Below are 25559 nucleotides of genomic sequence, written 5' to 3' on the forward strand. Positions count from 1 at the left end.
GTGTTGGTTTATGGCAGGGATGCCTCCTGCGAGGGCAGTCGTGGAGAGCCGGCTTTGGGTGTGAATCCCGGCTCTGCTGCTTCCCAGCTGTGTGACTGGGGGCCAGTTTCCTGGCCGACCTACTCCTTGGTTTCCTACTCAGTATGATGAATTTGTCAAATTAGAAGTAGCTGTGTAGGGTTAGTCTGAGGGTTTAATAGATTAATATTTGTCAGGTGCTGCGAAGAGCGTCTAGCACACTGCAAGTATTTGGATTTGTTGAAAGACGACTAGAGGGCTGGGCTCTGCTGTGGAAGAGGGGAAAGGCCGTTCTACAGGGCACTGATGTTTGGAAGCTGGAGGTGAGGCTGAAAGAACGAGTCCTGGGCACTTCCCCCAGGAGGAAAAAGTGGCACCAGGTGGGAATATTTAGAAAAAGTAGCTGAGACACAGCGACACTCCCACTGTGCAATTTTCTGCCCTCTTGCCAGAAGACCTTTAGAGATGAGATAGGTGCTCACCGCCCAGGAAGCCTAACACAGAAGCCTGTCTGTGTAAAACTGCTGCTTGGATTATCAGATGGGCTCCAGAGGTCGTGTTTGGTGTAATACTGAGATTAATTCCATAAACTGGACTTTGACAAAACCTAAAACATGATTTAGGAAATGGATACAAGTGGTCAGCCAAAAGCAATCAGAAAGGGAATAAAAACTTCAGCTATCTGGCTTTTCCTAAAGGGATTCTTTTTGTTTTGTTTGCTTCTAACATTTGAAGACTTCCAGGAGTATTCAGTTTGTCCCTTAAAACAAAACAAAACCCAGAAGTGTTTACATAGAAATCTATTATCCCTTCAACTGAGCTTTTGGAGAAATGGGGATTTTGCAGTGGGAAAGTTTCATGTAATATCCTACCTTCCAAAGTACGATTAACAGCAGTCCTATTTTCAAATCTATATTAAGTCCCTTCTACATAGTTTGCTTAGCTTTTAGCTTGGTCCTGAACTCAGGTTTACCCCCTTGAACCTGGGAGGGCATGACACACACCCCTAGCCCAGGTCTCTGGCGCCCTCCCCTCACCCAGCTCAAAAGGTGGGAGGCGGGCTCATACACAGGCATTCAGACAGAGCTATTAACTCTAAAAACCCAGTCTCCCATTTTTCTAGCACATGGCAACACATAGTCTACCTACTGACCCAGCTCCTGGCTTCTCTGGCCCACGGGCTGTGGTCTGAGGCTGCCGGTGGTAGAGCCTGCAGACGGGGATGGCTTTGGCAAGGTGGTGTGGGTGGCTTCAACTGTGGTGGTCCCCGGTACCTGCATCAGGGTGACTGGCTGTGTGGTTGTTCTTGGAACTGATGGGCTCTGATAGGCTTTTGTGGTTTCACCTGAAAGAAAGTGAAATTACACTGAGGCTTACGAAACAGCCGGTAGTCTCTTCAGGACAAAAATAAATATTTCTTGAACACTAGCTGTAACCAAGGTCCTGTGTTAGCTGCTCTGGAGGAATGTACAATGTGGATGGAGGAATAAGCCAATGTACAAACCAAAGATGAGAGAACCATAAAATATTTAAAAGGCAGCTCAAAATGACAGCAACATAGACAAGGCTAGACACAATTAACCGTCAAATTAATTTGCTGTGCACCAGAAGCAATGGTTCGTGGACGTGTTTTTTTGCTATTTTGGTTAGTGTTGGCCTCAGGATAGGGGGTGCTTTCAGGGCTTTCACTATTGTCGAGAATGTGTCTTAGATGCTCTAGTTTAGATGTGGTTCATGACTAGCCAACTACCTCCTCTGGGCCCCAGTTTCCTCATCTGTAGAATGGGGTGATGGAATTAATTAGACGGTAAGGACCATCTAGATGCTTCTTCGAAGTTGTGCCCTTCATCCCTTGTGATGATTTGGATTGTTTCCATAAGTTTAAACGAGTCTTAATGTGTTAGTGTGAGGGCATGGGGACAAGTGGCCCACTGGGCCTTGGGGTTGTATTGAGAACCGTGGGTCTATGCCAGAAGAAGACACAACATGGTCCCCAAAGTGAACGGCACCCTAGTCCTGGGAAGGAACGACAGCCACCCGTCACATGTGCTTGCTGGACCCCATGGCAGGTATGCCAGCTCCCACACCTGTGTATCTGTGTTAGTTCCCTGGGGATGCCGTAACATATCACTGTAAGCTCAGTGGCTTTAAAACAGCAGAAATTTAGTCTCTCACAGTTCTCGAGGCAGAAAGTTGGAAATCAGTATCACTGGACTGAGCTCCCTGCAGAGGCTCTAAGGTAGAATCTGCTTCCTGCCTCTTCCACTTCCTGGTGGCTGCTGGCATTCCTTGGCTTGTGACCACACCCCCTCCCATCCTCAAGGCCAGCGTCCTCCGCTCCCTCTCTGCTCCAGCTTCATGTGGCCTCCTCCTCTGCATGTGTCAGATCTCCCTCTGCCTCCCTCTTAGAAGGATACATGTGACTGCATTTAGTGTCCCTCACAACCCTGCCCCCAGACAATCCCTGATAACCTCCCCATCTAAAGATCCTTAATCACAGCAGCAAAGCCTCCCTGCCTTCCTCCCCGCAACCCCTTTTTTGCAATATAAGAAAACATTCACAGGTTCCAGGGATTAGGACGTGGATATCTTTTGGGGGGTCATTTTTCAGCCTATGACAGCATCCCAGCTCAAGCCTTACCTCTGCTTAGGGATGAAGCATCTTTGGTACACAGAACAGCAGGCCAAGGGGGTAGCATCTGAGCTAGAAGGAGCTGCAGTCTTCGTGGGAAGCACCCAGCCTCCTCTTTGACATTGCACAGCGTGCTGGGCAGTGTCCGACCACAGCCCTGGCCAGCCACGCAGACACCCGTGAGGTGGGGTCGGGTGCTCAGACCCACTGCCCGGCCCTGGCACCTGCTTGTTTGCCCACCCCGACACTGCCACCTCCTGTGGGAGTCACGGCATTGACTTGGGAGAGCAGGTCAGCACACAGCACCCCGGAACTGGGCTGGAGTCGGCCGTCCCGTCTGCTCGCGCAGGCATTAGCCTGGCAAGGCAGCAAGCGGATCCCTCATTTACCCCAGTGCGTGCTAACAGTTGGTCACCTTTAAATCCGCCTGGAGACGGTGCCAGACAAATTGCTGAAGAGCTGGCAGCGGCCTCAGGGGTTCAGCCAGTCTTCACGCCATCCTCGGGCAAAACTAAACCTGCGTGATTTATGACGTTTCCATTACTCTAAAGGAATTGAGCTTTCATAACAAGTCCTAGGGAAGTTTCTAATTTCTCTAAAGTACTCTTCTGTTATACCCTCTGGTAAATGCTACCAGGCATTAATGCCTCTTTAGGGAGATGCAGGCCCAGATTCATACAGGGAAAAGCCATTGAATAGAATCACTTGTATATTTTATGAAATAGGATATCATTACTAACTTGGAGAGAAATATATTAAATATACTGACAGTACATTTTACTTGCAAATTATTAATCAAACCACAATTCATTTAATTAAAAATAAAACTTCTTGGAAATAGTGGATATTTTTGCCACTTTAAACTCTTCGGATACTGAGGGCCTGGGGTCTCTTTTCCTCACATTGGCTAATTCTGAGGTTTCTGAACCCCCAGTCTGCCTTAGCTGATACTGATTTGCGTGTGAGCAGATTAAATATCCTGAGGGTAGCCATTTGTGTTGCTTGCTTAGGACACAGATGTTTTCCAGGACATCGTAAATTCAACCGACACAGCCATCTCCCTGGTCTTCCACGGAAGACCTAGTCATTTTTGCCTGTTCTCCTTCACAGAACAGTACTGTCTTTAGGAGGGAGACAGAGAATATAGTCTACCCCAAATGTTCCCAGTTCCTTACTGAACACAATGCCTGATGTGATCCAAAGTGAATTCTTCATAGGACCAGGTTCCTTTCGAGCAATTTGAAATAAAACCACCAAAGTAGTTTCTTGGTACAACGTCAGATACATGGATGTTTGGTGTTTTTTCACAGATGTTCATGGGAAAACATTTCAAAACTTCCCTTAGGCTTAACATATTACTCTTTGGACAAGGCCCAAGAACAGCTCCTCAACAGCACAACCACCTTCTCAATAGCACCAGGAGGTCCTGCCAGCTCCCTACACCTGGTCACCATTAGGATCACAGTGGGGGTGATCCAGGGCCCTAGTCACAGAGATTCTGATTCACTGATCTGGGGAGGGCCTTGCAGATCTGATTTGAGAACCACACCCAGCGCTGGGCTGGGCTCTTGGCTCCAGCCCTCACCAGCCTGGCCACCAGGCTTTCTTCAGCTTTCTGAGCCTGGACCCCTTTGCTGTAAAATGGGGATGGTCAGACCTACTTGGGGGGCTGTTGTCACAATTAGAGATCATGTCTGTAAGGGGGCTGCACAGTGCTTGGCACATGGTAGGCCTTCAATAAATGACAGCAGCTGAAATCATCAAGACCCACCTCCCTTTCCTGAAAACAGTGCTCTCAGGAGGTGTGCAATGTGCAGTGACTAAAGGAAACTGAGACCGTTTAGCAGCAATGCCTGCGGTCAGAGCGACAGGGAGGGGTTTGGCTCTTTCCATGAGAACTTACAACATGCTTCAAGGTTCTGCATGAGGGCAGGAGACCTCTGAGCTAGAAGGAGCAGCACTCTTCGTGGGAGCCACCCAACCTCCTTATCTACTCTGCACCTCTTTTGCAGAAGCATTCACATATGACATATTAATCACAGTCCTGAAAGTGATGCAAGTATTCCCATTTTTAAGATAAAGGACAGATTTTCCAAGAGGTCAAGAAATGTGTCTTGGGTCACAAAGACAGCAGGTAGCAGAGCCAGGATTTGACCTACATTTGTTTGATGCCAAATTCCATACTTTTTCTCCACAAAAGGGGAACAAACTAGAAGGTAACTCATGAGTCACTCCACGATTCCTGAATGTGGTTCCCCTCAGAGGGTGGCCCGAGGTCTCCAGAGTTCTGGTGGAAGTAGTCTTACTCCCAAGACAGGGTGAAGGGGTGGCCTCGGAGGGTGTTGGCAATGAGGCCAGAAGGTCCCTGAACAGTCAAACTTACTACAATAAACTTGGGCTCGATTTTCTTCCGGGGCACGGGATGGCCAGGGGGAGTCCGGAGGAGGCTTTCCTGACACTCTTGCTCAGATTTCCTTTCCCTTCCCTTGCTGCGTGCCGGCGACGTGCCTTCCCAGCTTTGGGGGAATGTCTGCAAACCAACACTTACCTGTTTTTATTGAACTCAGAGTAGCTTGAGGCTCCAGCCAAATAACAGCTGCCTGTGTGGTGGTTGCTAACTGCCCTGGGAACAGCGTTTACATCTCAGGAATGTGTGTCCCCAGCAGGAGCTGCACACAGCAGAGCGAGATGCTTCCTCTTTCGTGAGTGAGATAGTTTCCCATGAAAGAGGGCTGTTATGCTTTGGGGGGTCGTGCTCCCCTGATTTACCTGTTCACTTACATTCTCGGAGACTCAGGAAGCCTCTCCTCGGGGCATGCTGGGACCTGAGCAGCTGCTGGCCCTCACTCTCCACTGCTTCTGCTTCCTTCCGTTTCTAAAGGAATTGTACCCCTGAAGGAAGAGCAGCACCAAAGGGGGCACCCTTTCACGGTTCTCACTGGAAGTTTTTATTTGAATTGATGAAACGCACTCCCTGGTGGGGCCGTCACTTGAAAGAGAGGTTCCTCTAATGTTGAAGCTGGATAAGACCCCAGTTTCCCTTTCGTGTTGGAATTCTTACAGCTGAGCTCAGAGTCTGCTACAGAGAAGGTGCTCAATACACGGTTATTGAAGGAGTGAATGAACTTAATTTTTCAGACGTTGACAACTGTGAGTACTCTTGTGATAGGAGGCTGATATAGTGATACCTGGTGATGGTGTCATCGAAGGTGGAGATGGTTTGGTAGAGGGGACAGGTGACAGTAGCCATGCCTGATGTTCTAGCTATGGCTTTTGTGAATTTTAAAAGTACGTAGCAGCATGGGAATTCCCTGGCGGTCCAGCGGTTAGGACTCTGCGCTTTCACTGCCGAGGGCCAAGTTCAATCCCTGGTTGGGAAGCTAAGATCCCACAAGCCCTGCAGCGTGGCCAAAAAATAAAAGAAAGTAAAATAAAGTAAAAGTACACAGCAGCAAAGTATGAGAAGGCACTGCTACTCCTCCGTACTCCTCCTGCCCATGAGTGAGTCAGGCCTGCTGGGGTGAGCTGTGCTAAGCTGGACCACGGTGTCTGGGGCAGACAGAGAAGTTTTGGAAACGATCTCTGCTATGGAGGACACAGAAACCAACAGGTTTTTAATCATTTAAGTTGTGGTTTGGCTGTAGTTGGTTTCTCTCCCCTCCACCCCCTCTCCCTTCAACTTGACCTGCTTTGAGGGGATGCACTTGGAGTTTGAATACTGTAGGGGCCCGTCGGAGCAGTGCCCTTGGTCAAGGTGCTGAACCTTATCTGAAATGGGGGTGACCCGGCACCCTGTCTCAGGGTCACTGTGTAGGACAGGTATCTGGCATAGAGAAAGCACTTGATAACTGATGGCTACAGTCACAGGAATTTGCGCGGGACTCTTCCTGTTGTTCGGATTCTGGTTACGGCCCAACGCTGAAGCCAGAGGGCCCCAGTCCCCCTTCTGCATGAGGGGAGGTGCCACCGAACTTCCTGTGGGTGAGGCCATCCCAGCAGAACCTGCACCATCACCAGCCCCACCTGACCCAGGCTGGTCAGCAGAAGGACAGGACCGGAAGAAGGGGAGGGGTCTGAGGCCACCTTTGGGGGAGAGGGGTGTTCAGGGTAAGAGGACATTCCCTCCTTTCCTTCAAGCTTTTTCCTCCCCAGGCCAGAGGAAGGGGCTTCAAGAGACACTCGCATCAAGACCACAGGCCCTGTGAAGGGCGGTGGGATGGGGCCTCATTTCCTGCTGACCTTTCTGAGCTGCAGCACGCAGGGGCCCACCTGGTGCGCCACAGGATTGGAGCTCAGTACGTTTGCGGGTGTATGCTGGGAGTCGAGAAGTATTCTTCCTCTCGTGGTAAAAACAGCGTGCTTGGCATGTGGTCCCTGAAGCTGGAGGGCTTCCTGGAACATGGGGTCTGTTTCTGAAGAGGGGGAGGGGGTGCTGCTGGAGGGGCTCAGGAGGCCAAAGGTGAGGCGAGATGGGACAAGAAAGATGAGCAACCTCATCCCGTCCTAGTTCTCCTCAGGCCCCAAGAAGGAAGAGGAGAACCGCAGCCACTCCCGTGACTCTGTGTGAAGGGGCTGCTGCTAAGGGTTGGGGTCCCTAACTCAGAGACGGGGGCGGGGCCAGGAGACAGCTGAACACCGCCCAGCCCCGAGATACCCACGCACAAAACCTGCGCAGAAATCACTGAGCACGTGGATGAGACAATAGAGAAGCCAGGGACACACTCCCTCCACCAACTAGCCAGCCACTTAAGGAGACCCCTGTCACCAAGTCCTCTTCCCCACGTCCACACCAGAAGAGGACAGGTGACATCTCAGAAATGGTCCACGGGGCACCACCATCTGCGGCCAGCTTGTGGGAGGGGTTAAGGAACAGTTGATTCCTTGCAATTAAACATACAAACAAAAACGGTCTCGATTACTGGAATAATTCAGAAGTCATTAAAGACACAGTTGGAGAGTACCTGGAGAGGGGAGGGAAACGAAAAACATTCCTTATTTGAATGCTAAGGTGCCTCAAATCAGGATTCTTTATATACACTGTAGTTAGTATAAGAAAACATAGGATAACAGTGTAGAGAGAGGGTTGTGAAGCCAGACTGGATTTGATTCTAAGTTCTGCTACTTACTTGCTGTGTGGCAAAGGGCAAGTTACTAAACTTCTCTGGTGCTGCATTTTCCTCAAACTATAAATTAGGGCTAAGAATAGTACGTATCCTTGGTGGTGCTGGAGTGAATAAATACAGCAATCAGGTGAAGCTCTTGGAACAGTGCCTGGCACACAGCAAAAGCTCAGTAAATGCTCGCTGTTATCACCTCTTCTTAAACCGCATTCATCTTAAGTACATGAACAAAGTCAGCTAGCCCTGCAAGTTTCTGGAAGTAATGTCAAATCCCACCATAAAACAACACACAGCTTCTCTTTGCATGAGAAATCAAAATACACCTTCTCCCCTGAAAAGACAATAATGTACAGCACAGTTCTTGCTTTCACACCAAAACCTAGAAAAAGGTATTTTCCTGGCCTGAGTTCTACCTGTACCCCCTTCGTGGTTCACAGGAAGCTGGGTCGGCACAACCTCACAGACAGTGTATTTTTGGCCTGGGGTGTTGAGATTAGCTGCTTGCTGTTATCACGGAAGCCACAACATCCTCTTTGCTTCCCTTCGTTTCATACCTAAGTAGAGACAGTCTTTTCCTTTTCAGCTGCCAGGGAACATTTCCACACAGAATGTCATGTCATCTTCTAAAGTAACAATATAATAAAATTCAAGGCAACAGTCATTCTGAATGAAAATGACACAAACACAGAGATAACCTCAGAATTGCAAAAACAAAAAACAAAGCCTCACTCTTCAGCCCATTGATTTCTGTGCCCATGTTCCTGGCATCTGTTAAAATATTACTGGAGTCAGTGGAGCTTGACTGGTTAAGATGCTAATTTCTACCCTATCTCCCAAAACACACTATTGCCTGTTTACAAAATCAGAATATTTAGATGAAATCACACATGAACACTTGCCTGCTTTGGCAGCTGGGCTTTTAGATGATGAATATGTGAGAGCCGATGGGTAGGTTACACCCTTTTGGGGTTTACCTTCTGCAAAAAAAGAAAAAACAATTTATTTCTGGAATTAGGGGTTTTAGATGGTTGCATTCTGATAAATTGATTCCCTCCTTCAGATTTGTTTCTCTTGAGTTCAGTGAAATCAGTGAGTCTCCACATCCCCCTCCCTTGCTAAATTGTTGAGTACAATGAGAAAGTCAAGTGGCATTCTGTCTTCCTGTATCGCCCGTGTTTTATTAATATTAGAAAGAAAGCAATAAAATCTCCATGACTCAGAATTAACATGAGCAACCCTTATTTCGCCCATGACGATGGGACCGGGAAGTGAAGTTTTCACACGTGGGACTCTATGAATGTTGAATCGGGTCAGTAGATGAATGGAAAACCCTCCACGTGCTCTGTTCTTGGATGCTGAGAGCTCTGGTCCGCGGCTGGCTATGCATGAACCGCTACCTCTCACTTTCACGGACCCTGTGGGACCCATCTGAATTCCATGGCACTAGAGAAACTTGAAAGTAGGTAAGTAGAGATTGGCCTTGAAAGCAACCATTTGCTGCCCACCCAGGGAGAGAAAGTTTAGCTGCCAAGTGAGCAGAAGGAATGCGAATGTGTATCAGGGAAATAACAGAGGCATAAAGAAGAAAAATGATCGGGGCTGGGGAGGCAAGTCCCAAGCCTGGCGTGACTGAAGATGCCTGAAAAGCCTGCTGCCCGGAGTCCCCACCGCCAGGAAGTATGGCTTGAAATTCCACCAAGGAGCGTCATTCCACAACGAAATGGAAAGTGTCACTAGAATGCAGAAGCCCCCCTGAGGCAGGTAATTTGTCTCACTTGGTGGCTGTTAAATCCCCAGGGCCCGGAGCAGTATGTGGAATGTAGCAGATGCTTAATAAGTATAACTGAGGAATTATCTTAGTGCTTAGATCTCTGTTAAAATTTAAACACCCTTGGGACCGGTCTTACCTGTTATGCGATATTTACACAGTGAAAGCATTTTAAACTCTCAACCTGAGGGAACACTTTTATAGGATGGGCTTGGGGAGGAGAGGTGAGGAGTGTCAAATGGGAGGTGGGACAGAATCTAGTGCCTGATTTCGCCAAAGGTCCTCCTGGCACAAGGGACTGCAAGAGTCATGGAAGCAGACAGAATTAACAGCGTGTCAGCAAAGGCTTGGGATTGGGAGCAAGGAAATGCAGGCCTCTGTTTCTATTTTACCATTCATTTACTGCCTCGGTCTCTAAGACTCTTGGATTTTTTTGTTTCTTTTTGTTTTTTGTTTTTTTTTTTTAAATTCAGAAAGTATGGATAATGATATGGATGTGGAAGAAATGATAGAATTGGAACAAGTATAATTTTGCAGTTTCTGACGTCATTCTTGCTATAGCAAGGATCATCGATAGATATTAAAGTCACTGGGTGAAATTCTGGGGGAGACAAGCTATTCACGCTGTTAGGAAGTATTGCCCTACAGATTGCTATGAATTACAAAGTATCTTTACCTTGGAGAGATATTGTAAAGTATCCAAGTAATCCAATTTAGCATCGCCAACAAATGGACAAAATGACATTATGTGTGTCCTGATATGGCCGTTTGTGATACTACACAATGGATATGCTATGATACTACGTATATAGCATCCTTGCCAAAATATTTAACCTGAATCCAACCACGAGGAAATAGCTGGACCTGTCTGTGGTCCAGATTGTGGGACATAGTACTAGATGACTGGCTCAGACTTCGAAAATATCATCACTACTCATGACCAAAAAAGGAAGTGTGTGGTAGACAGTTCTAGATTAAAGGAGACTAAGTAGACATGACAACTAAATGCAATGGATGATCTTTGATTGGATTGTAGATCCACCACCCACCCCCAAAAAGAAGAAGAAGGGGGGAGGGGGAGGGGGAGGAGGAGGAGGAGAAGGAGAAGAAGAAATTACTGTGAAGAATATTTTGGGGGTAGTTGGGTACAACTGAATAAGAACCATTTCTTATTATTTCTCACTTATTAATATTAGTGTATCAATGTTCACTTTTTAGGTGTGGTATGTGGTTATTTAGGAAAATGTTTTTGTTTTTACCAGATGTATGCTGAGTATCATTATGCCCACAGCTTATTTTCACACAGTTCAAATAAAATATAGATAATAGATAGACAGAGCAAATGTAGCAAAATATGAACAATTGGTGAATCTGGGTGAAGGGAATATGGGTATTCATTGTACTATTCTTTTAATTTTTCTGTAAATTTAAAAATTTTCAAAATAAAAGTTTAGGTTGTGGAAATTCACAAAAAAAAAAGAGGCAAGAGCAGGCAAGTCATGATACTGCAAAGATCCTTGGTTATCTTTTTCCTGTGAAGTCACACTAGCCATGAGCACATTGACGTTACCTCTTTGGAAGAGGGCAAAAAAAAAAAAAAAAAAAGAGTGAAAATGATTATCTATAAAATCCTGTGGAGCCAGATAGTGAGAACTGACTAAACAGTGAAACAATTAATTAAAAAAAGAAGTCTCAAATAAAATTGCTGCTCAGTTCTCTAGAAGCCTGTCCCTATCTATTCATTTACCAGAATTCTCAAGGAATAAGCTTCCAGGTATTAGGCACGTTTAGCATAACAAAAGGAGTAGTTCAAAAACCCAAGTTATTAAATGTAATTCACTTAATTAAAAGTTTGATTGGACTTACTGATAGCTGCTGTGTGTTTAAAAAGAGTAATTGGAGCCTTTTAATATTTCCAGACTTCATAGTGATTTATCACTGTAATTAGAATTCATTGTTTCAGGATCCTAATTATCAGAAGAACTAATGCTTCAGATTTTTATGAAATGAGATAGGCCATACACTAAAACTAACAGCACACTGAAAAGAGCACATTTCAACCCGTGAGGTCACTTAACCCAAGTGCCAGTTGTAGGGCAGCATTTCTTCAGGGTGTGGGCATACCTGAGATGACAAAGGATTCTCTCCATCGTGGAAGGGATAATGACTGGACACCATTGGAGTAACTCCCTTTATAGCCAGACTGTCCCACAACTTTCCGAACAAGTATTGTCCCTCCTGAATTATCGAGCACACCACTGTGAAGAGAAAAAAAAAGTTTTTGAACAAAGAACAGAAGAATATCATTAGGCATATCAACAGACTATGAAACCAGCCATCGTCTTTATTTTTTTCTTGTTCTGCATATTATATACTTAAAAAAATTTTTATTGGAGGATAGTTGATTTACAATATTGTGTTAATTTCAGGTGTACAACACAGTGATTCAGTTATACATACACCTATATTCAGTCTTTTTCAGATTCTTTACCCATATAGATTATTTCAGAATATTGGGTAGAATTCCCTGTGCTATACAGTAGGTCCTGGTTGGTTACCTATTTTATATATAGTAGTGTGTGTGTGTGTCAGCTCCAAGCTCCTAACTTATCCCTTCCCACCTTTGGTAACCATAAGTTTGTTTTCAAAATCTGTCTGCTTCTTTTTTGTAAATAAGTTCATTTATAGCATTTTTAAAAATTAGATTCCATATGTGAGTGATATGATATTTGTTTTTCTCTATCTGGCTTACTTCACTTAGTATGATAATCTCTAGGTCCATCCATGTTGCTGCAAATGGCATTATTTCATTCTTTTTTTTTTATGGCTGAGTAATATTCCATTGCATATCTGTACTACATCTTCTTTATCCACTCCTCTGTTGATAGACATTTAGGTTGCTTCCATGTCCTGGCTATTTTAAATAGTGTTGCAATGAACACTGGGGTGCATGCAGCTTTTTAAATTATGGTTTTCTGCAGATATATGCCCAGGAGTGGGATTGCTGGATCATATGGGAGTTCAATTTTAAGTTTTTTTAAGGAAACTCCATACTGTTGTTCATAGTGACTATACCAATTTACCTTTCCACCAACAGTGTAGGAGGGTTCCCTTTTCTCTACACCCTCTCTAGCATTTATTATTTGTAGGCTTTTTGATGATGTCCATTCTGACTGGTATGAGGTGATACCTCCTTGTAGTTTTGATTTGCATTTCTCTGATAATTAGTGATGATGAGCATCTTTGCAGGTGCTTTTTGACCATCTGTATGTCTTCTTTGGAGAAATGTCTATTTAGATCTTCTGCCCATTTTTTGGATTGGGTTGTTTGTTTTTTTGACATAGAGATGCATGAGCTGTTTATATATTTTGGAGATTAATTCCTTGTCAGTTGCTTCATTTGCAAATATTTTCTCCTATTCTGTGGGTTGTCTTTTCATTTTGTTTATGGTTTTGCAGTGCAAAAGGTTTTAAGTTTAATTAGGTCCCATTTGCTTATTTTTGTTTTTATTTTCATTACTCTAGGAGGTGGATCAAAAAAGATATTGCCAAGATTTATGTCAAACAGTGTTCTGCCTAAGTTTTCCTCTAAGAGTTTTATGATGTTTGGCCTTACATTTAGGTCTTTGATCCATTTTGAGTTTATTTTTGTGTATGGTGTTAAAGAATGTTCTAACTTGATTCTTTTACATATAGCTGTCCAGTTTTCCCAGTACCACTTATTGAAGAGGCTGTCTTTTCTCCATTGTATATTCTTGCCTCCTTTGTTGTAGATTAATTGACCATAGGTGCATGGGTTATTTCTGGGCTTTGTATCCTGTTCCATTGATGTATATTTCTGTTTTTTTCACCAGTACCATACTGTGTTGATTACAATGGCTTTGCAGTATAGTCTGAAGTCAGAGAGCCTAATTCCTTCAGCTCCATTTTTCTTTTTCAGGATTGCTTTTGCTATTTGGGGTCTTTTGTGTTTCCATACAAATTAAAAAAAAAATTTTGTTCTAGTTCTGTGAAAAATGCCATTGGTAATTCGATGGGGATTTCATAGAATCTGTAGATTACTTTGGGTACTATAGTCATTTTGACAATATTAATTCTTCCAGTCCAAGAGCATGGTGTATTTTTCCATGTATTTGTGTCATTTTAAATTTCTTTCATCAGCATCTTATAGTCTTCAGAGTACAGGTCTTTTGCCTCCTTAGGTAGGTTTATTCCTAGGTATTTTATTCCTTTCAATGTGATGGTAAATAAGGTTGTTTCCTTAATTTCTCTTTCTGATCTTTCCTTGTTAGTATATAGGAATGCAAGAGATTTCTGTGTATTAATTTTGTATCCTGCAACTTTACCAAATTCATTGATGAGCTCTAGCAGTTTTCTGATAGCATCTTTAGGATCTCCTATGTATAGTATCATGTCATCTGCAAACAATGACAGTTTTACTTCTTCCTTTCCAATTCGGATTCCTTTTATTTCTTCTTCTCTGATTACTCTGGAAGTTCTAGAACTTCCAGAACTATGTTGAATAAAAGTGTCAAGAGTGGACATCCTTGTCTTGTTCCTGATCTTAGAGGGAATGCTTTCAGCTTTTCACCATTGAGAATACTAGCTGTGGGTTTGTCATATATGGCATTTATTATGGTGAGGTAAGTTCCCTCTATGCCCACTTGCTAGAGAGCATTTAACATAAATTGATGTTGAATTTTGTCAAAAGCTTTTTCTGCATTTATTGATATGGTTTTTATTCTTCAGTTTGTTAATGTGATGTATCACACTGATTGACTTGCAGATATTGAAGAATCCTTGCATCCCTGGGATAAATCCCACTTGATCATGGTGGATGATCCTTTTAATGTATCATTGGATTTGGTTTGCTAGTATTTTGTTGAGTATTTTTGCCTCTATCTTTATCAGTGATTTTTGGCCACCATCTTTATTTAGAGGTAGGTAAGCAGGGAGAGTAAGAAAACCTTCACCTTGACCTGCAGCCCAACCCCCAAGAACGGTGTCTCTATCACATGGCCTGACATCTGACCTCCCAGGTTGGATGTCCTTCTCTTTCATATTACAGGACCTGACCATGCCTCAAATTTCTTTTCTTTGGTTTCTGAATTCCCACTAGTTCTCCCTGAAGTAAAACCTCTTCCCTGACAATTTCCAATTTGGTTTTGTGGCATCACAGAACCACTCCAACTATTTCAAAGAGTGGTATGGCATATTTAAAAGCAAAGTATGCCTTTTATTTTGGGCCAGGGGAGGAGTGTGTGTAACTAAATTAAACTCATTTAAAAGAGTACCAAAGGATAGAAATTGTTCCTTTAATTTCTAGGATTTTAGATCCTGATGTGAAGTAACTGACATATATCTACCTCTTTGCTTCCACTGAAGCAGGGATTCCAGTATGTCATTTCCTTGCCCCAGAGCCTAACATGGCTCCCTTGGGTATCTGTAATTTACAGCACGGGGGAGCTAAAAAAGTCCTTAGATTTGTTCCCATCAACACCCTTCCTTCCATACAGGAATGAGTGTTGCCATTTCCTGCCCTCCCACCTTCATGGTGAGTCAACAACTTTCAACACTCAACTTCCCAACAACTCAGAAGGAAAGAAAGTGATAATAATGCTTGACATGTGAAGCACTTAATTGCTCTAGAATCATTCCCACTAATGGTATCTCACCGAGTTCTCCCAGCAAACCTACTGGCTGTGGAGTGGAGGGAATGCTGTTATTCCCACTTCACAGAGACAGGCTTAGACAGGTCAAGGGACTCACTGCAGATTTTGTAACTTCTATAGTGCAAGGTAGGGATTTGAACCCAGGTCTAATTGACCTGGAATCCTGGGTTTGCCCCACTTGGTCTCAGTTGTCTCTCAGAGTTCAAAAGCCATGGGCATCTCCCAACACCAAGTCCTCACTCCTCCATCATGTCTTTGCTACCCTGCCCACCCTTCTCCGGGGGGCTCTCACTCAGGCCCCTCACTCCTCCCAGCTGCAGCCAGGCCGGCTCCTGCTCCCCTGACCGCCCGCATGACTCGCACTCCCGTGACTCTGTTCATGCAGCTCTTTGCTCTGGAGAACCTGTATATCCTCCCCAACCCCTCCTTCTCCAGGACTTTGCTGTGCCCCTTCCTATCACTGCCTTCGAATCTTGTCTTACCACGGAGACTCTGATTTTATTTGGTCTTGTGCCCTTTCCTAAAAATTCCTTGAGATAACTTTGTAGCCCAACTAGATTGGAAATTTTCTTATAAAAGGACAATGTTTTTGCTTCTGCATTAGAAGGCCTGTCGGTGTGCAGACGCCACTCACGCTGGCTTGTGAAAGCTGGTTGTTAGGCTTCAGGATTATGCCAACGGGTTCATTTCACAACAGTAGCTTGAAATTGGCCATGGTGGGAGTATTTATACCACAGACATTGGTGAATCAGCAACCCCCACTCCTTTTTGGAGGGCTTTTTGGTAAACGTTTACCAGCACACCACTGGCATAGGCTGAGAATTCAAACTATTAAAAAAAATTATCCCTTACTTATAATTAGTGGGGGAAATAGAAATAGCTCTTATCTTTTTAGATCCCCCCCCCGAGAACTTATTCTACCCCTAAATTTATATTCCATTGTATTGAGGAAATGTGCGGGCGCTCACTCTTGTTTAAAAGTCAGAAGCACTGTAACTGCCACTCAGAGTGAGGAAGTGGGGCTGAGCTTTGCCTCGCTCAGGTGGTTTGAAGGGAACAGGGAAGGCTGTGGGGTTCTCAGGCTGGACTGGGAGGCTGAGATCCCTTGTGACATTTACATAAAACCAAAACCCCAGACTTTGGGAAAGGTTAGGATATAGAAGTCTTGTCTTCTCATGAGATTTTCCTGTTGAAGAAAAGAATGATGCTTCGTCGTGTGAGTGGACTTCACTGGAAGCCGTGCATATTCCCAGACATCCTCCTAGAGGAGGGCAGATCCTGGGGTAGTCAGTGGTCTATCAACTCCAGGAGGTGACAGACGTCCTAGGGGAGACATGCACAGGACACTTGACCACCACAGGGGATACCAGAGGAGGGAGAGAGACTGAAAGACTGTGGCTGCGCTTACGAAGCAGGTGGGGGCTCAGGTAGTTTGGTGAATTCATGTGAACGCGATTCGTTTGTATCCTCACTCGGGGGAGGCATGTCACAGACATTCTCTGAAAGAGCAAAACCTGTTCCACTCCTTTGCTTCCCTCAGACGCCCTGCACGATGCTGAATATGGCCTTGAGGTTCACCTCCTCCCTGACCCTGGTACCAGGGCACTGGGATAAGCTGAGGGTCAGCTTCATGGCTTGGAGAAAAGGGACTGCCCACCACAAGGCCAGGTTTTGAATGGCTGCCGTTCTCAAGGTGAGCATCGGGTCAGAAATCCATGCTCTGCATGGAGATGGCCTCTTTGTTGTCCCATCTCAGAGAATTCTCCACTCTCCCCAGGCCTTGGTCCCACTTTAAGCACAGAAATTAGTTCAGGACAAGACTGAGCCAAAATACGATGCCTCAAATATGTTTATTATCCCTTTGGTTTGAAAGAATCAAGGGGATCACTCATAATAAGGCATTTGATGATCATACTTTGTATGAAAATTAAATCCTTTAAGCTACATCTAAATTTCTAAACCAAAGTATGCTCTCTCCAGTTTCCCAGGTCTGACTGCAGGGGACTCTGGCAGGACAGTGATGGGAGGTCCCTCAGGTATTTCCCACTCATATCCTCTGTCTTAAATCCTGCCTTCTGAAAACAGACTTGTTCTGTTTGTAAAAAACGGAACTGGTATTATCCAAAATTTCTGTCTGTTTTCCCTTAAGACCTCTATACATCCTCCTTATGGATACTGATTGCTTCTTTCCAAACAGTTTCCTACTATATCAGTCACTGGTCCAGGAGGCGACAAGGCATTCAGTTGCTCCAGCAGCAAATCTTGTTTTTTGAAACAGTCAAGCTCTTCTCTTCTGTCCCTCTACCCTCATCTATATTCTTCCCAGCAAGTTCCTATGTTCCAACCCAAATGCTGGGGTTGCTAAGTCCTGGTCCTTGTCAATGTCCTTCTTCTTTTCTCCCTAGAGGTGTGTCCATCCATCATAAAGCCTGTCCCAACTCTGACTGCTCCAAAGTCTACAACCCCCTTGTGGCCTCACGTTGTACATTAAGCAGTGCTGGGACCCCTCAGTTCTTACGTAAATGTGTCACCTGGGCTCTGGGCTGGAAGCCAGGGGACACAAGTTCTAATCCTGGAACTAACTAGCAATTTAATTAACTTCCCTATGCCTCCCTTCCTCTTCTAACAACTGGGGATGCTAACTGCAGCCTCATAGGGCTGAGATGATGCTAGAAGGAGAGGATCTCAGTGTAAGGGTTACTGTCCTTACGATGATGCCTTGGTGAGTTCACATTAACTTGTGAGGCTCTGTACTACATAGGAAACAAGCAAAGGCAAGAGATTGCCAGCAAATGCCAGAGGAAGCAACTGCCAACCATGTCTGATCACAATCAGTGAAATACAAGCAGCATTAAGACAGGCTCAGCCTGTGCAGCATATGTCAGGGTCTATGTAGACACAGACCAGAGCGTGTTAATGGTGTCAGTGGAGCTGTACGGGCATGCACATTTGTATGTCAGGGTGTGTGTGAGCACACACGTGTGTTCAAGCACATGTAGGAAGCATGCCTGTGTACAAGCGATTGTGTGGGGGGCATGCACAAGTTTGAGTACATGTTCATGTGTAGATTCACATATTGCCTTGTACAAAATCGGTTTCAGGGTGAAAACAAAATATTTTTATTCCATGGTTTGGAGTTAAGAAACAGCATTTGGTGTTTTCTTTCATGTTCCTCTATTTATCCTTAGTAGAGCTCCCATTGAAAAACCAGGTAGCTCTTCATATCTCTGTGTTGATGGGGAAAAAGAGTATGACCGACAAAATCTGTTAGTAACTCTTAAATCTTATTTTAGGCATAGATTTTTTCTTACTGCTTCCCAAAATTTCAGAGAGGCTACCGACTAGACACCTTGAGAGGGAATGAATGTTACCTCTCCCCTCTCTCTGGCAGAGATACAACTAACAGTCGAGTTCTGGCATGCAAGTAAAGAAAAAGAAAAAGATACCAGAAGCCTGAACAATTGAGAAACTTCATCCAGTATCCGGCAGCCAAGCACTGACTTTGAGCCACGTCTCAAAGCAGTGCTGGGTGGTGAATGGAAGCTGAACTTGGGTTCCAGTCCCCACTCTGACATTTTTTAATAGCGTGGCTTTAGAAAGGCTGTTCAACCTCTCTTCACCTTTAAGAGGTGGATAACAGTGGTAGTTACCCCACAGGGGAATTGCGAGGGCTGAATTAGATAACACAGGCAGAGTGCTTGACACATACCCATCAGCTTTATTATCAGAGATATTCTGTAAACATGCATTTGCCTGTGTTTTGACTCCAAGCCTAAGCAAAAGAGGTGTGAGGATTCTGTGAAGGTCACTCTTGCCTCTCCTCATTTAGGCAGTGACAGAGTCCAAAGCATGTCATGCTTCCTGTCCTCTTTCCCGGATCCCAAGCCAACAGCTGACCAGGCCAGATCACCTGTCACCCTCCCTCTCACTTTTCCTGTTCCCATTTGTCTCCAGGCCATCAACTGGAGCTGTGACATTTCTTCTCTAAACTTCTGGGCCTTCCTTAGTCATGTCCCTATTATTCCCTTGCTCAGCACATACAGGTAGGAAAAAATGCTTTACATCATCAAGAACTTTGGTTTCTTTGTCGTGAACACACAAGAGTAGGACTCTCCTCCCCTCCCCATTAAGGTATAAAGAGAAGTCAGTCCTCCTTAAAAGACTTGCAAAGAGATCCAGGGCCATGCACAGATTCTAGGTCATCCCCTGGATAGGGCTGCCAGATAAAATATGGGATGCTCAGTTAAATGTGTTCGTTTTTGCCTGCTAATCAGGCAACCCTGCACTGGGGACTCCCTGCCCACACCCTGATGGCGTTGTTCTTAAGTAGCTCAGCACCACCCACCTGTGAACCGCAGCACCACATACGCTGGAGTAGGACGCGTAGATGTCAGTGCCATAAACATGGTACCTGGGGTCCTGGCATCCTGCTGGACACTTCACAGTGAACTCGGGATTGGTTATCTTTCCAGCTCTCACATCGCAGTTGATCTGAGGCACAGCTGGGAATGCAAAATGAGGTCAAGATTACACCTCGTGGTATCAGCTTATGTATGGGGTGACTGTTAGGTCATAACTGTTCATTTACTTAATCTCTAAAAGCCAGAGCCTGGGCTGACCCCGGATCCCCTCTGTATAATGAAAGTAAAGAGGTAATTACAACATTCCTCAGACCAAAAGAGCAATCACCGTCCACTGAATTTAACCTGCTGAGAGTGAGAACGAGAGGCTCATTCCTGTGCTTATTCAAATAATTAACTAATTGAAGAAGAGAAATCTGGGAAAAGACCCACCTCCAGTGGCCAGAAATGTCAGCTTGAGTCCACGACCAGAGAATACTGGTTTTTCAGATGTTCTGGAGCTAGCCCAAGAAGAGAAGAAACTCACAGAAAACCTCACAAGAGGAAGGAAAGGTATTGGGAAGAGGTAGCAAGAGAGTACGAGCCTTGGGTCGGACCGGCCAGGACAGTGTGGGCTGCTGCAGCAGAGGGCCTGGGCTGAGCCTGCGGGGAGGGCAGGGCCGGGCCAGGTGAAGGGGGCCTGAGTGCTTGTGTTCTCTGCAGGAGGTTCCACTCCATGGAAGGTTTTTGGATGGGGGAGACAGATAATGAGAGTGATCTTTTGATTCAGTCCTAGAGGCTGGGTCCTAGGTCCAGGGTCAGGATGGGAGTGATCTTTCTTCATCTGCCTCAACACTCGGTGGAAGGCTGGGGACTGCCCTGCTGGGTATCCAGGGAAAGCTCATTCATTCTGTCCTCCCTCCTCTTCGGCTTGGTGATGCCATTGCCAGGCTAGCAGGATTCTGTAGGCAAGGCTGTTGGAGCCCAAAGCTTGCTTAGGAATGAGATGGTGTAGATGCTAGCAGTACCTAAAAGGGGGTATGGCTGCATCTTCCCTGAAAAAAATTTCCCTCAAAATCTCCTGAAGGAAAAGGCTTCTTAGATAATTCTATACGAGTGCCTGGAAGCTAGGAATGTATTCTTTAGAAGGGGCTCTGAAACATAAGCACCATTCAAAGAGTGAGCAGGCTCAGGAGGGATCTGGAAACCACCAGATGTGAGGGCTGCCTGGCAGAGATGGGGTGTTTGACCATAAGAAGCTGAGCATTCGGAGGTAAGTATAGCTGTCTTCACAAGTAGGACTGTCGTGTGCTGTGACGTCAGAGGACCAAGCTAGAACTAAAGGGGAGATTTTCTATGGAGGCATTTTTTGCCAAGAAGAACTTTCTAGTAAATGAAGTTGCCCTTGAAGGAAGGGGCTGGAAGCATGCATGCAAGGACTGAACAGTGGAAGAGGGGATGTCTCCATTGGGTGGGGAGTAGAAAGAAAGCCGCGCCCAGTGGTAAGAGCCTGTGATTACAAACACAGATTCAGGATCTCTGCCAGGCCACCCATCCTCTAACTGGGTTACTGAGATGGTCTCCGAGTTGTTAATGGCTTCCATCTGTATCCAAAATGCACTTTTTTTTTTTTAACCCTTATGTATCTGAATGGAGCAGAGTTACATTTCATTCAGACTGGAGAAAGAACTGAAGTTAAGAACTCCTGCCCTTTTCCTAAACACCCCTCCCAGACAATCTTGGCCATGCAGGGCTGGGCCAGCATGGAAGTCCTTCTCGTGGGCCTGGGGGCTGAGTGTGATTACAGGCTAAAACAATTTGTGGCCCACATTAAGGAGGGAGCGCTGTGCTTAAAGTGGTTTTGTGGTTTCGTTCTCTCCACCACAGGCTGCTTCCTCTCCAAAGTCATTTTCTTTTTATCTTTCATTCTTTTAAGCCCTGATACTCAAGGCTGCATTGATTACTTTGAGCTTTAGAGTATTGTTTTAAAAAGGCAATTTTGGGATTGAAGATGCCTGTGTAGTCTCTCTTTAAATTAGTTAATTGTTGCATCACTGGGTGTAACTAAATGCGTTCAGTTCTCCTCCCTTCCACAGATCACTGCCCCAATCCCAAATGTATCTCCTCCCTTAGATGTAAAGAAAATGAAAACATTCCTTCTTGGCACTTAGTTCTGTGAAATAGGAAGTGACAAGCTCTGTTCAGTTTGGATGTGACTTTGGCACCCTGAGGTTTTGGATCTCCTGGGAGGCCAATCCAACTCTTCTGGAGTTGTAAACGGGGCTCTATCTTGAAGCTTATTGTGTGAGTGTCATACAGTGATCAAACCTATTGCAAGACAGGTGCACATGCAGTGGAATTTTCCATGAAATAGTTGGTTTAAAAAGACAAGGGGGAACGTGTCACATGGGAATATTTTGCTTCCTGCTAATCAATTTCCACACCCCCTCCCCCCACCCCTTCCTGTAGGGGGAATTTGTTTTTTTGTTTGTTTTGTCTTGTTTTTACAAAGGCCTGAGCAGTCCCTTAAATAAGATCTGCTGCTTTACTTCTACCCAATTGGTGAGAAAAGTTGGTGAATTAACTCATTCCATCGGGAGTGGGGGTGGGGCAAAATGAAATCAAGCTCATATGCTCATGAACTTTTGAAGAAGAGGGTGCAATGACAAAGTGTGGCTAAAGGCCAAGTATTCATTCAACTTGTATGGAAAATTAAGCTGGAGAGAGTGAGCTAATTACAATTTCAGAGTACTTGCCAAAATCATCGGAAAGTGTAATGTCTAAATCCAGTCGGCAAGAAGCAGTCATTTGCATCTTTCTGGCCACTCTTCTTTGAGTATGTTATTCCTTTACAGTATTTTCTCAGTTATTTGTGAAGTAGTCTGTTTTCTTGTAACCTTCCAAGAGTCTTCCATCCATCGACTTAAGGCCCAAATGGAATGCTTTATCCTTCCATTTCCTCCGAATGCTTTTGAACTCTTCCATCTTAAAGCTCAGGTCTTCTTTTCTCTCTCCCTTCTGTTGTTTAGGTTCATTTTTGTTTCTCTTTGGGTTTCAGCCCAAAAGTGCAGAAATGAGACTTCCTTCAGAGGACAAGTTAAAATTAAGGCAGCTCAAGAAGTGTCCATCTTAGGTGTGAAGAGAGCAGGAAGACATTTATTTGGCAAATGAGACTCAGGGGATGGGGAATGGTACAGCCCCACTATTAACCTTGGGGGAGAACTTAGGAGTTGTAAAAAGGTTTATTCCCAGGAACATTTGGAGAAAGCAAGAAGAGAGACTCTTGCATTCCTTCCTGAGTGGACTTTTGTTGGTGGAAGTGAGAGAACTCTGGGCTAAAGTCACAGAGATCCTGGGGGAGCCCAGAACTGCTTGAGTGGAAACAGCGCAGAGACCTGTTCCTTAGCCATCTGCTCTGCTTACCCCCCATATGATTCCTTAAGATTACCTTGCCTTCTCATGTCCTTTATCATTTTCTTGACAGAGCGCACATTAGAACATCTCAGAATCTGCCAAGGATTCCTTCCTAGAGGGCTTTGGCACCAGACACAGGGAAAAGAGAACTATTTGCAACCCAGATGGTTAGAACGAAAGGATAACCTTTAGATGCTGCCCACTGAGGTCACTGTCTGCTGTACTGATCTCAGAGGGTTCCTAGGCAAAACTGGTACTGTCTGAGCTGCTATTTTCATGCAACATTGGAATCTTAGAGGCACAAGCGCAAATGTTTCTGCTCTAAGTTGGGTCTTCTGCCTGACCTAATAACAGAGTGATTATTGGGTGATGTCACACACAGTAAGCCAGTGATGCAGAGGCCAAATCAAACTGTATCATCTGCTTCTTATCTTCCACTCATCTTTTCAGTGAATGCGGCTTTCCAGGCAAGCCACCTTGCTTCGGGAAGATAAATGTTCTCATCAAATAGAGAAGGCCATTGTAAACTTGCCTCCTGGCTGTTAATGAGAAAGAACTATTATAACATAAAAGCACTTATGCATAAACAGTTTTGATATGAAACTTAATTTTGTTGGACTGTGATATTCAACTACAGTAAAATTCTATTTTTAAGAAAATTGTGCAAAAGTGTTAATTTAATGAAACAAAATGACCATCACATAAAATCTGAAGATGAATGCTTCCTTCTCTTTGAACCTGACACCCGTGACCAGATCATGTTAATTCTTCCTTGGTAGCAAATTCTTTTGCAAAGCATTCTTTTCCATTTTTCTTAAACAGGCTTTGACCATGTTGAATCTTTTTAAAAATTTTATTTTATTGAAGTGTAGTTGATTTACGATGTCATGTTAATTTCTGCTGTACAGCAAAGTGATTCAGTTATATATATTCTTTTTCATATTCTTTTCAATTATGGTTTATCACAGGATATTGAATACAGTTCCCTGTGTTATACAGTAGGACCTTGTTGTTTATTCATCCTATACATAATAGTTTGCATCTGCTAATCCCAAACTCCTAATCCTTCCCTCCCCTCCCCTCTCTCTGCAACCACAAGTCTGTTTTCTATATCTGTGAGTCTGTTTCTGTTTCACTGATAAGTTCATTTGTGTCATATTTTACATCCCACATATAAGTGATATCATATGGTAGCTTTCTTTCTCTTTCTGACTTACTTCACTTAGTATGATAAACTCTAGGTCCATCCATGTTGCTGCAAATGGCATTATTTCACTCTTTTTTATGGCTGAGTAGTATTCCATTTTGTGTGTGTGTGTGTGTGCACGTGCGTGCATATGTATACCATATCTTCTTTATCCATTCATTTGTCGATGGACCTTTAGATTGTTTCCATGTCTTGGCTATTGTAAATAGTGCTGCAATGAACATAGGGGTGCATGTATCTTTTCAAATTATAGTTTTGTCTGGATATATGCCCAGGAGTATGATTGCTAGATGACCATTTGAATCTTTGGTCAAAAGCTATCAATACCTTTTTGCTGCTTTGAGGAAAAATTCCAAAATCTTTAAGGCCTTTCCACAGTGCCCTCCATGGAACTTCTGGGCTTGCCAGTACTCTCCCTGGTACTTCTCTCTTTTTTTTTTTTTTTTTTTCTTTTTTGGAGGGGGCACCCGGATCCCTGGTACTTCTCAAATGCATGTTATCTTACAAACTTAGCTTGTATCATTTCTCATACCCGGAACCCTTTTTCCTTTCAGCTATTCAAATGCTACTAGTTTTTCAGGGTTGCAGTTTGTTACATCTTCTTTCATCTACTAGACTATACACTCCATGGGGACAGGAATTTTTGTGTGTTTTGTTCGCTGCTGATCACCAGAATGTCTGCTGGATGAATGAAAGGATGAATGGAACCCATCCATTAGCAAGTCCTGTTAGTTTTATTTCCAAATCTGCAATTTCTCTCTACCTCCACCTTGGTCCAGTTCACTGACATTTCCTGTCTGGACTATTAACACAGTAGCCTCCTAGCTTGTCTTTTTCCTTCCATGTTGCCCACCCTTTGCCTCAATTCTTTCTCCACTGAACAGCCAGTGTGATACTTAAAAAATGTAATCACATTTCATCATTTTCCTGCTTAAAACCCCTCATTGGCTTCCTACTGCCCTAATGTCCAAGCTCCTTAAGATGGTCCGTGAGGCCCTAAAAGATCTGGCCACTGTATTCCTCTCTACTTACTCTCCTACCATGTTTACTTGGATGATGAGAAGTTACCAGCCAGCAAAGGTCTAGGAGGACCTTCCAGGCAGAAAGAAGAACCAAGGCAAAAACCATAATGTGGGAATGGGCTTGGTGGTTTGAAAAACATACAGGAGGCCAGTGTGCTTGGAGCACAGTGAGTGGGTGGTGGGGAGGTCCATGGTGAGGTCTGGGGAGTCCTCATGGGTCACATCACATGGGCACTGGGTGAATTAATAGTCCCACTGTGACTAAGGTATTAACAGCTGTTTTTGCTAGAACTGTATTCAGGACTGCACAACATTATTTTCAGAAGAAATTGTTTTCTTTTTTGAAAATTTCATTTTTTTAAATTGG

The 25559-nt window shown here is 44.4% G+C and overlaps 1 protein-coding gene across 1 annotated transcript in view; it reads right to left on the bottom strand.

Moving 5' to 3' along the window:
• Window positions 1–25559, bottom strand: part of VIT (vitrin) — a 115756-nt gene that overhangs the window by 51256 nt on the left and 38941 nt on the right. The window contains exons 4-7 of the mRNA XM_057743649.1: window positions 19555–19711; window positions 11663–11796; window positions 8670–8747; window positions 1172–1363 (exon numbers count right to left, since the gene is read on the bottom strand). Of these exons, the coding sequence (XP_057599632.1) occupies window positions 1172–1363; window positions 8670–8747; window positions 11663–11796; window positions 19555–19711 (561 nt within the window). The remainder of the gene's footprint in view (window positions 1–1171; window positions 1364–8669; window positions 8748–11662; window positions 11797–19554; window positions 19712–25559) is intronic.

Source organism: Hippopotamus amphibius, chromosome 7 (genome assembly GCF_030028045.1).
Source record: "Hippopotamus amphibius kiboko isolate mHipAmp2 chromosome 7, mHipAmp2.hap2, whole genome shotgun sequence".
Taxonomy (NCBI): domain Eukaryota; kingdom Metazoa; phylum Chordata; class Mammalia; order Artiodactyla; family Hippopotamidae; genus Hippopotamus; species Hippopotamus amphibius.